The following is a 13,123-nucleotide window of genomic DNA, read 5'->3' as shown; positions in this document are numbered from 1 at the left end:
AAATTTTGTATTTAACTTGCCAGTGTAGCAAGTTGCTTAAACAAATATATTTTAATAAATAATATTAATAAAAAAAGCTGTTTCAATTATTTGGCATTAACAGTAGAAGGAAAAAAATTTTGAAATGGGGAAATATCAGTTACCAATATTTCTGAGACCTCAAAGGATATGATTTCAAGACATAAGAAATTTCTTAGTTTTCTTGCTCTTCCTTGCATTATTATTATAATCAAGGGGGAAGCGCTAAACCCGTAGGATTATACAGCGCCCAGGGGAGGGGGGATGTGGAAGGCATTCAGGCTTAATTCGGGGAACTGGAGCACAGATCCAATTCCTTAAATCAAGAGCCCCTCACCAACATCAAGGAACCTTCCATGAGGGGCTCTTCCTTGCAAGGTTGTCATTACTGAGCGGAAATGATGGTGCAGCTTACAAAAGTTTTAGTGGAGCAAAGAGTACAAAGTTTAACACCGTCATTTTCACGCATAAATTAAAGGTTGACTGACACTCGGGGCATTTCAGGGAAGACGTAGGAGTTAATTTAGTGAATAAAATAACACTTGATGCTTGAAGAGGGCTGGCATCCTCTTCTGTTTCCTATTTGAGTAAGTGAGGAGGAGAAAAAATGACAGGAAGGGTGAAAGGAAACTAAAGAGATGTGAGAGAATGAAGGATGGGAAAAGTTAAGCCCGAAGTTCACAGATGACAGGTTTCTCGTGGTGACAGGCCACGTCGTGCCACTTGATGCCATCACCATAAAAGTTGTTGAGGATGGCCAGGCAGTTCTCCCGACCATCCTCACGGTTGTCGGGCTGAGGTCGCCGGAGTCTGTAACAAACACAACACATATATGCCATTTCTGGATATTAATTTAAGGGATAAGTTGGGTGTTCCCTAGTGGATATACCAACACACATAATGATAGAAGCATTTGTGCAACAAAGTTGATGTTTGTATATTACATTGTGGATAAATATTTTTTGTATATGCATAGTTGAGTCTACTATATTTTTATAAATAAAAAATACACCTTGTATCAATAATATTTTTTAATATTTTTAATATTCTACTTTTTATAATTATAGAAATGTAATTGTAATTGTAGTATCCGGCTAGTTTTATTGTCAAAATATATTGTAAGTATTTCAGAAGGTCGTAACACACACACTATATCTTTTTGAACTTTATTACATTTATATATCAGTCCACAGCAGGATTCGAACCTGCTCACTCTGCATTAAAAGACGCTGTACTTTATCTACACAGCCAGACCCTGGAAAAGTATGAGCTCCTAGCCAAAACTAGACGGTAACTCCCATACCCCAGAGCATCAGGTTTGTGCAAAGTTATTTCATTAAATCCTGCCATCTACAATCTTGTTTTCAAAAATCTTGATACAGGAAAATAAAAACATTTGATTAAGAATTCCCCCCAAAATGCTGATGGCCGTGTCTATAAGAATCCCTGCAAAAAATTGCTATAAGCTCTATTATGATCAAACCGGAAAAAGCTTTGACCTGAAATTAGATCAACATAAATATAGCATTAGAACTGGACAAGTCTATTGCTCTGTTTATTCATGTGATAGATTTTAAACCACACAATTAATTTTCAAAAGGCCAAGAAAGTTGTAACAAGCAGGTCCATGGTTGACAGAAATGTAATCGAATCAAGATTCATAAAATTAGTACTGATTTTAATATGAATATTAGTTCAGGGCTATATAAATTAGATTAATTTATAATAGAATTTGTGAGAAATTTAAGTTATGTATGACATATCACTCGTAAGGTTCAGGTAACATGTAGCCTGACTAAATTTAAACTTCACTCCCATACTCAGCGTGCTGAGTCAGGTGTAACGTCATGTGTGAGGTGATATCTCAGCCTGAAACAGGCCTTCTCTATCCAGTCTATATTTGTCCAACCTATTTTTATGTTACCCAAGTAATAGCATTTATATCCTTTACTCGTGTACGAATTAATTGCTCTACCATATTGTAATTCTACTACTACAACTTTTGTCACTACTACTACTAGTATTGCACCTCACTCTGAGCCTTATACACCCTCTGTGTCCATATACTGTTTGTATCGGCTTGACAAAGCTCCTGGAGAGCGAAACGTTGCCACAATAAAATGTCACATTAGTTGCACTTGTGTCCTTTTACTTTACATATTGTCGGTAATTCTACCAACATTATTACAGAATTAGTTTACAAGAGCACCAGGGCCACTTAGCACCAGGGCCACTTGGTTATATCAGCAACACCGACTGTGACTTTGCTGCCTCAACCCACCAAGGTTCGAGTCGAGTCCCCATGCAGTATTCAATACTTAATCTCTCTGTCTCCCACTTGAGGATTCTGTGATCCATTGTATTTTCTTTGTCTTTTTCATTGCCTATCCTGACTTATGTCTGTCTCTCATGTTGTACACTATCGATTATAGAGTTTACAACTTACCCTCCAGTGTGTGACCAGTCAGTAACAGTGAAAGGCTCGCCATTTACCCACTTGAAGCCGCTGCCAGACTTCAACCCACCAGTCCAGATGTAGTCCAGTCTCTCTGTTTAAACAAATTCAAATGTATATTACTCCTAAGAACCAAGTCTAGTATGTGTGAGTGTCATATATATATATATATATATATATATATATATATATATATATATATATATATATATATATATATATATATATATATATATATATATGTGTGTGTATGTATATATATATATATATATATATATATATATATATATATATATATTTTTTATTTTTTTTTTTTTATTATCACACCGGCCGATTCCCACCAAGGCAGGGTGGCCCGAAAAAGAAAAACTTTCACCATCATTCACTCCATCACTGTCTTGCCAGAAGGGTGCTTTACACTACAGTTTTTAAACTGCAACATTAACACCCCTCCTTCAGAGTGCAGGCACTGTACTTCCCATCTCCAGGACTCAAGTCCGGCCTGCCGGTTTCCCTGAATCCCTTCATAAATGTTACTTTGCTCACACTCCAACAGCACGTCAAGTATTAAAAACCATTTGTCTCCATTCACTCCTATCAAACACACTCACGTATGCCTGCTGGAAGTCCAAGCCCCTCGCACACAAAACCTCCTTTACCCCCTCCCTCCAACCCTTCCTAGGCCGACCCCTACCCCGCCTTCCTTCCACTACAGACTGATACACTCTTGAAGTCATTCTGTTTCGCTCCATTCTCTCTACATGTCCGAACCACCTCAACAACCCTTCCTCAGCCCTCTGGACAACAGTTTTGGTAATCCCGCACCTCCTCCTAACTTCCAAACTACGAATTCTCTGCATTATATTCACACCACACATTGCCCTCAGACATGACATCTCCACTGCCTCCAGCCTTCTCCTCGCTGCAACATTCATCACCCACGCTTCACACCCATATAAGAGTGTTGGTAAAACTATACTCTCATACATTCCCCTCTTTGCCTCCAAGGACAAAGTTCTTTGTCTCCACAGACTCCTAAGTGCACCACTCACTCTTTTTCCCTCATCAATTCTATGATTCACCTCATCTTTCATAGACCCATCCGCTGACACGTCCACTCCCAAATATCTGAATACGTTCACCTCCTCCATACTCTCTCCCTCCAATCTGATATTCAATCTTTCATCACCTAATCTTTTTGTTATCCTCATAACCTTACTCTTTCCTGTATTCACCTTTAATTTTCTTCTTTTGCACACCCTACCAAATTCATCCACCAATCTCTGCAACTTCTCTTCAGAATCTCCCAAGAGCACAGTGTCATCAGCAAAGAGCAGCTGTGACAACTCCCACTTTGTGTGTGATTCTTTATCTTTTAACTCCACGCCTCTTGCCAAGACCCTCGCATTTACTTCTCTTACAACCCCATCTATAAATATATTAAACAACCACGGTGACATCACACATCCTTGTCTAAGGCCTACTTTTACTGGGAAAAAATTTCCCTCTTTCCTACATACTCTAACTTGAGCCTCACTATCCTCGTAAAAACTCTTCACTGCTTTCAGTAACCTACCTCCTACACCATACACTTGCAACATCTGCCACATTGCCCCCCTATCCACCCTGTCATACGCCTTTTCCAAATCCATAAATGCCACAAAGACCTCTTTAGCCTTATCTAAATACTGTTCACTTATATGTTTCACTGTAAACACCTGGTCCACACACCCCCTACCTTTCCTAAAGCCTCCTTGTTCATCTGCTATCCTATTCTCCGTCTTACTCTTAATTCTTTCAATTATAACTCTACCATACACTTTACCAGGTACACTCAACAGACTTATCCCCCTATAATTTTTGCACTCTCTTTTATCCCCTTTGCCTTTATACAAAGGAACTATGCATGCTCTCTGCCAATCCCTAGGTACCTTACCCTCTTCCATACATTTATTAAATAATTGCACCAACCACTCCAAAACTATATCCCCACCTGCTTTTAACATTTCTATCTTTATCCCATCAATCCCGGCTGCCTTACCCCCTTTCATTTTACCTACTGCCTCACGAACTTCCCCCACACTCACAACTGGCTCTTCCTCACTCCTACAAGACGTTATTCCTCCTTGCCCTATACACGAAATCACAGCTTCCCTATCTTCATCAACATTTAACAATTCCTCAAAATATTCCTTCCATCTTCCCAATACCTCTAACTCTCCATTTAATAACTCTCCTCTCCTATTTTTAACTGACAAATCAATTTGTTCTCTAGGCTTTCTTAACTTGTTAATCTCACTCCAAAACTTTTTCTTATTTTCAATAAAATTTGTTGATAACATCTCACCCACTCTCTCATTTGCTCTCTTTTTACATTGCTTCACCACTCTCTTAACCTCTCTCTTTTTCTCCATATACTCTTCCCTCCTTGCATCACTTCTACTTTGTAAAAACTTCTCATATGCTAACTTTTTCTCCCTTACTACTCTCTTTACATCATCATTCCACCAATCGCTCCTCTTCCCTCCTGCACCCACTTTCCTGTAACCACAAACTTCTGCTGAACACTCTAACACTACATTTTTAAACCTACCCCATACCTCTTCGACCCCATTGCCTATGCTCTCATTAGCCCATCTATCCTCCAATAGCTGTTTATATCTTACCCTAACTGCCTCCTCTTTTAGTTTATAAACCTTCACCTCTCTCTTCCCTGATGCTTCTATTCTCCTTGTATCCCATCTACCTTTTACTCTCAGTGTAGCTACAACTAGAAAGTGATCTGATATATCTGTGGCCCCTCTATAAACATGTACATCCTGAAGTCTACTCAACAGTCTTTTATCTACCAATACATAATCCAACAAACTACTGTCATTTCGCCCTACATCATATCGTGTATACTTATTTATCCTCTTTTTCTTAAAATGTATTACCTATAACTAAACCCCTTTCTATACAAAGTTCAATCAAAGGGCTCCCATTATCATTTACACCTGGTACCCCAAACTTACCTACCACACCCTCTCTAAAAGTTTCTCCTACTTTAGCATTCAAGTCCCCTACCACAATTACTCTCTCACTTGGTTCAAAGGCTCCTATACATTCACTTAACATCTCCCAAAATCTCTCTCTCTCCTCTGCATTCCTCTCTTCTCCAGGTGCATACACGCTTATTATGACCCACTTCTCGCATCCAACCTTTACTTTAATCCACATATATATATATATATATATATATATATCTATATCTATATATATATATATATATATATATATATATATATATATATATATATATATAGATAGATAGATAGGTAAAACTTCTTGCCGAATAAGGCAAGCGAAAATTTGTGTATGCAATAATGTCGCAAAAATCATTCTGAACCTAACAAAGAAAATATATTTCATTGTGTTTGTCTATTATTGAATTATTGCAAACTTATCTAAAATATATTTAGCTAGAGTAGGCTAAATTAAATTGCGCTTGTTATATTAAGGTTAGGAAAGTTTTGTAAGATCTGCAACAGGAAGTTGAGGGGAAAATTCTCTTGGAGGTGAGCAAGAGTATCCGACATATGGCCCACTCAGCCAGAGAGAGCGACACATGGCCCACTCAGCCAGAGAGGGCGACACATGGCCCACCCAGCCAGAGAGAGCGGCACATGTCCACCCAGCCAGAGAGGGCGACCCAGGCACTAGCAACCCACATACTGTCCCCTCTTCCCTTACCTCCCATATGAGAGGTTACAATATTTCAAGCAAGTTACAGAATATGGACAAGTGATAGCACAAAACCGCATCTAATCACTATCAACTAGTCAAGCAAGGATTTCCAATTAGCATATTAATAATAAAGTTGACTTTACAAAGAAACTCCAAAATTTAAGTGTTTCATATGACTTTTTGACTTTACTAGAGAATTTTGATGCCACAACATTGTACACCAGAGTTCCTGTCAGTGACTTGTTTATGTATCTTGAAGAGGAACCAGAAAACTTCTCTATGCTCTATCCCACGAATAGAATTATTGAACTTATTAAATTGTGTTATGGACTGTTAGTTTTATTTGAAGTTAAATACTACGCTCAAAAAACAATACATGGCCATGGGGAAATTCCCTCAGCCCCTTACTCAGTAACATGTGTAGGAATTTCAGTGAGAGACTAGATTCCTTAAAGATATCTTCCAATGAAAAGCAAAATGGTTTAGACGCGTAGACGATGTTCTTTGTATCCTAGAGGTCACGATATTTATGAGCTCCTTCCTAGATTCAGTGGTTTTGTACCGTCAGTTAAGTTCACTACTGAACACGAAGTGGATAACAAACTGTGTTTCCTAGATGTTCTGATCCATCATGTTGACAGGAGATTTAAATTTACATTGTACACGAAGTCAATTAATGTGTCGTCATACATTCACTGTTATTCTAGCCATGAGTCTAGAGTTAAAAGGAGTCTTTTCCTTTACAATGTTCTCGAGAGCTCTGCTTATTTGTATCCCGGAGTATTGATGTGAAATAAATATTAACATTAGCACAAAACTGAGATATCCCAAGTAATTCATTGAGGTGTTATTATCAGCTAGGAAGATTTTCTTCAGGATTGAACCTAGGCAACTGCCCTTCAGGAAAAATACATTGGTTTTGCTTTACAATAAGATTCTAGTCAGATGTGTAAAACACTAAAAAAGTTCATTATAAATACTACCTTCAAAAATAATGGAACGGTGAAACAGAAGTTGAATACTGAATACATTGCCCACCTTAGTTGGTGGTGTTTACAAGGTCCCATGCACACTATGCTCTCTTTTATACGTTGGGAAAACAGGTAAACCACTGGAAACCAGATTAGCCTAACATCAGTACTTGATTAGGAAGGGCCAGGAGTCGAGTGCTATCTTGAACCATTTTAGTACTTGCGATCATCTACTAGGTTGGGCTCAAGTCATTGTACCCAATAGTTCTGTCATTGTTGCTTCTCATTTTCTCTGACTGCGTTCAGAGGGTAGATTGCTACATATTAGTGAGTCTGATTAGGAACACTTGCACATGGGTACAGTTACATAAGTTATGTGATTGCATCTAACATATATAGTAACATATATGTGGGTTGTCTAAAACAAACCAATAATGTCAGAGGGAGTGACTTGTTGATACTGGAGTCTTTGAGAAAGAGGTATTCAGGCTTCTAGGAATATCTGTTAATACAGGTGAATGGTCACAGTTACAAATATTTAGGATGTGTAAACCATCCTCTATATGAAGCAAAGTAGATAAGTTTATGATATAAATATTCAAAATATTTACTTCAAGTAATATCCGGGATATGTAGCGATACGGAATATTCCGCACAATAAGCAATATTCAGGATATTATGGGAGCAGGAATATTAATGCATTTTCGGAATATTTAGCGACAGGGAATATTCAAGATTTCTATTAGCAGTATTCAGAAGAACTTGTGACAAAGAACATTCAGGAGAATTTCTGTAAGGAATGTTCTGCACATTTTCTGAAAAATTCAATAATATTCTCCGACAAACAGTATTATAGTGACAACGAGGCACAAGGGGTTCTCATATTAATACAAAGTTCTGCATAAACCCAGAGTCTTGGTGGAAGAACCACCAGGATCAGAGGATTTCATACTAATACTTGAACAGTTGGAAGTAATTAGATGCAGTTTTGGGCTGCTTGTTTCCTATCTATATTATTCTTCAACTTGCGTTCCGAAAACCTTGGAGGTTCCCATGCACCCAAATGGTGGGTGAGGGGACAGGATGTGGGTGGTTGGTGCCTCAATTTCTCTCTGGCAGGACACACTGACTTACCTCTGAGAGAATTTTCCCCTCAATCGATCTGCTGCAAGTATTGTAACAGTGCATAGCTACTGACGTAGCACGAGAAACATTAAGGCCTTTGCATACTATATATATATATATATATATATATATATATATATATATATATATATATATATATATATATATATATATATATATATATATATATATATATATATATAAGGAATTTTTATGCAAGTTAAATTTCTGAGCATTGCGCACGCATTAACCTGCATGAAAGCATTATAAATACAGGAACAAGCTGGGTATTGGTAAGATTATAAGCAGATAAAGCAACAAACGTAACAGAAACTAACCTCTGGCAATAATACCATAGATATATTTGAGTTCGTCAAGGGAACTGATAGCCAGGGGCTGCCACCCATCACCCAGACGTGTACACAAGCGGGCAGCAACAATGCCAGTGTACATTCTACCACCATCGTGTCTCCATGAGAAGTAATATGCGCTACCACCGTGGCTGTCATCAATCTACAAGAAACATTTAAATATTAGCATCGCCATAAACACGGTCCTCCTCACTTTGGTGTGTTTGTGTGACTTGTAAATGGCCCGAGTCATGGCCCGAGTCAGACCGATGTGGTGTCATAAGCTTCTCCTATGGGCGGGTTACTTAAGTATTCAATCATTGAAAGTGTTACTCCTCATCTTCAAATTAATTTTTTCTGTTAATACAGTTACTTGAATAAATTAGGTATATTATGGAATATAATTTTACATAAACTTTCGCATGTTCAATTACGGTCGCTCAGGTAGGTAATAACTTACCAACAAAAAGCACGATTATATTTAACTGGTAAAAATGCTAGTTAAATCCCACATTTTCTTGGTAACAAGAACGAAATATAACCATAAGGATGTGTTCTATTGTTTGCATTTTATGTGTTATATTTAATTGTTTTTTCTGGGAATGAGAAAATGCACACACACACACACACACACACACACACACACACACACACACACACACATACACACAGGCTAAGGAAGGAAGGCGGAGAGACAACAAGAAATGACCGTGAAGTATGTGAGGAACTCAACATGAGATTCAAAGAAGTGTTCACAGAGGAGACAGAAGGGACTCCAGAAAGACGGAGAGGTGGGGCACACCACCATGTGCTGGACACAGTGCACACAACCGAAGAAGAAGTGAAGAGGCTTCTGAGTGAGCTAGATACCTCAAAGGCAATGGAGCCAGATAACATCTCTCCATGGGTCCTGAGAGAGGGAGCAGAGGCACTATGTGTACCCCTAACAACAATATTCAATACATCTATCGAAACAGGGAGATTGCCTGAGGCATGGAAGACAGCAAATGTAGTCCCAATCTTTAAAAAAGGAGACAGACATGAAGCACTAAACTACAGACCAGTGTCACTGATATGTATAGTATGCAAAGTCATGGAGAAGATTATCAGGAGAAAAGTGGTGGACCACCTAGAAAGGAATGATCTCATCAACGGCAGCCAACATGGTTTCAGGGATGGGAAATCCTGTGTCACAAACCTACTGGAGTTCTATGAGATGGTGACAGCAGTAAGACAAGAGAGAGAGAGGGGTGGGTGGATTGCATTTTCTTGGACTGCAAGAAGGCGTTTGACACAGTTCCACACAAGAGATTAGTGCAAAAACTGGAGTATCAAGCAGGGATAACAGGGAAGGCACTACATTGGATCAGAGAATACTTGTCAGGAAGACAGCAGCGAGGGTCCCACAGGGGTCAGTCCTAGGACCAGTGCTGTTTCTGGTATTTGTGAACGACATGGCGGAAGGAATAGACTCCGAGGTGTCCCTGTTTGCAGATGACGTGAAGTTGATGAGAAGAATTCATTCGGACGAATACCAGGCAGAACTACAAAGGGATCTGGACAGGCTGCAGACCTGATCCAGCAATTGGCTCCTGGAGTTCAATCCCACCAAGTGCAAAGTCATAAAGATTGGAGAAGGGCAAAGAAGACCGCAGACGGAGTACAGTCTAGGGGGCCAGAGACTACAAACCTCACTCAAGGAAAAAGATCTTGGGGTGAGTATAACACCAGGCACATCTCCTGAAGCGCACATCGACCATCCTATATTCAAATCAGGGGATAAGTATGTTTCTTCAAATTACCGTCCAATAAGCCTGACATCTATAGTAGGCAAAGTACTAGAATCAATTATAGCTGACATTATTAGAAGTCACTTTGAAGAGCATAACTTGATAAATGAATCTCAGCATGAGTTTACGAGAGGTCGTTCCTGCCTAACAAACTTACTGACGTTCTTCAATAGAACAATTGAGGCAGTAGACAGTGATAAAGAATATGATATTGTTTATTTGGATTTTAGTAAAGCCTTCGACAGAGTACCTCACAAGAGACTCTTAAGAAAAGTGGCAGCTCATGGTATAGGAGGTAAAGTTCTAGAATGGATAGAGGCATGGCTTACCAATAAAAAGCAGAGAGTTTCGATTAATGGGGTCAAATCTGAATGGGGATTAGTTACTAGTGGCGTTCCACAAGGAACAGTTTTAGGCCCTCTCTTGTTCATAATTTACATTAATGACCTTGATGAAGGGATTACGAGTGACATGAGCAAGTTTGCTGATGATACAAAGATAGGCCGTATGATTCATTCTGAGGAGGATAGCAATGAACTCCAGGAGGATTTAGACAAATTAATGTCTTGGTGTGAAAAATGGCAGATGAAGTTCAATGTGGATAAGTGTAAGGTACTGGTCCTTGGTAATGAAAATAACCCTCGAAGCTATAAACTAGGTGAAGTAGAGCTTGATCATACAGAGTGTGAAAAGGACTTGGGAGTCATGGTGAGCAGAAACCTAAAGCCAAGACAGCAGTGCCTAAGTGTACGCAACAAGGCAAACAGATTACTTGGATTTATCTCAAGAAGTGTAAGTAACAGAAGCCCAAAAGTTATTTTACAGCTCTATTCATCACTGGTGAGGCCTCATTTAGATTATGCTGCTCAGTTTTGGTCTCCTTACTACAGGATGGATATAGACTCATTGGAGAACATACAGAGAAGAATGACTAAAATGATTTACTGTGTAAGGAATTTCCCGTATGAAGATAGACTTAAAGCCTTAAATCTCCACTCTCTGGAGAGACGTAGAATGAGAGGAGATATCATTGAGGTGTATAAGTGGATGACGGGCATAAACAAGGGAGATATTAATAAAGTACTGAGTGTGTCGAACCAGGTAAGAACCAGGAATAATGGATTTAAGTTGGATAAATTTAGATTTAGAAAGGACATAGGTAAGTATTGGTTTTCTAACAGAGTTGTAGATGCGTGGAACAGTCTTCCCAGTGGGGTGATAGAGGCTAGGACCTTGGGTAGCTTTAAGAAGAGACTGGACAAATATATGAGTGCGAGGGGCTGGGTTTGATTGGTGTCATTGGGTACGGGAGTTAATTCTTAGGTAGCTTTGGGTAGAGGTCGTTTTGATAAGGACCTGCCTTGTATGGGCCAGTATGCCTTCTGCAGTGTTCCTCCATTCTTACGTTCTTATGTTCTTAAATAACGGCTGCAGCATATGGGCGCCTAGCAAACCTCAGAACAGCATTCCGACATCTTAATAAAGAATCGTTCAGGACCTTGTACACCGTGTACGTTAGGCCCATATTGGAGTATGCGGCACCAGTTTGGAACCCACACCTAGCCAAGCACGTAAAGAAACTAGAGAAAGTGCACAGGTTTGCAACAAGACTAGTCCCAGAGCTAAGAGGTATGTCCAACGAGGAGAGGTTAGGGAAAATCAACCTGACGACACAGGAGGACAGGAGAGATAGGGGGGACATGATAACGACATACAAAATAATGAGTGGAATTGACAAGGTGGACAAAGACAGGATCTTCCAGAGATTGGACACAGTAACAAGGGGACACAGTTGGAAGTTAAGACACAGATGAATCACAGGGATGTTAGGAAATATTTCTTCAGCCACAGAGTAGTCAGGAAGTGGAATAGTTTGGGAAGCGATGTAGTGGAGGCAGGATCCATACATAGCTTTAAGCAGAGGTATGATAAAGCTCACGGTTCAGGGAGAGTGACCTAGTAGCGACCAGCGAAGAGGCGGGCCCAGGAGCTTGGACTCGACCCCTGCAACCTCAGCTAGGTGAGTACAACTAGGTGAGTACACACACACATACACTCACATACACAGAGGAGGGTCAAGGGAGACATGATAACGACGTACAAAATACTGCGTGGAATAGATGAGGTGGACATAGACAGGATGTTCCAGAGATGGGACACAGAAACAAGACTCAGATGAGTCAAAGGAATGTTAGGAAGTATTTCTTCAGCCACAGAGTTGTTAGGAAGTGGAACACTCTGGCAAGTGATGTAGTGGAGGCAGGAAGATTAGACGAGGTATGATGTAGCTAATGGAGCAGAGAGAAGGAGGACCCAGTAGCGGTCAGTGAAGAGACGGGGCCAGGAGCTGAGTATCGACCCCTGCAACAACAATTAGGTGAGTACATACACAAAGCTGCTGATTATGGGTGACTTCAATCACAAGGAAATCGACTGGGAGAACCTAGAGCCACATGGGGGGCCCAGAAACGTAGAGGGCTAAGATGATGGAGGTGGTACTGGAAAACCTCATGTACCAACACGTAAGGGACACTACCAGAAAGAGAGGAGAGTATGAGTCAACAAGACTGGATCTAGTATTCACCTTGAGTAGTGCAGATATTGAGGACATCACATATGAAAGACCCCTCGGGGCCAGTGACCACATGGTTCTGAGCTTCGAATATATAGTAGAGTTACAAGTGGAGA

General features: G+C 39.8%; 1 protein-coding gene across 1 annotated transcript in view; it reads right to left on the bottom strand.

The window, feature by feature from the left end:
• Window positions 1-363: 363 nt before the first annotated feature.
• LOC128690634 (golgin subfamily A member 6-like protein 7) overlaps window positions 364-13,123 on the bottom strand; it is a 70,101-nt gene continuing 57,341 nt past the window's right edge. Inside the window, exons 4-6 of the mRNA XM_070089608.1 lie at window positions 8,634-8,808; window positions 2,465-2,567; window positions 364-828 (exon numbers count right to left, since the gene is read on the bottom strand). Coding sequence (XP_069945709.1) covers window positions 684-828; window positions 2,465-2,567; window positions 8,634-8,808 — 423 coding nt within the window. The 3' untranslated portion in view covers window positions 364-683. The remainder of the gene's footprint in view (window positions 829-2,464; window positions 2,568-8,633; window positions 8,809-13,123) is intronic.

This window comes from Cherax quadricarinatus, chromosome 29 (assembly GCF_038502225.1).
Source record: "Cherax quadricarinatus isolate ZL_2023a chromosome 29, ASM3850222v1, whole genome shotgun sequence".
Classification (NCBI taxonomy): domain Eukaryota; kingdom Metazoa; phylum Arthropoda; class Malacostraca; order Decapoda; family Parastacidae; genus Cherax; species Cherax quadricarinatus.
The sequence above is the reverse complement of the archived record's forward strand: the minus strand, read 5'-3'. Positions and strand labels throughout refer to the sequence as shown.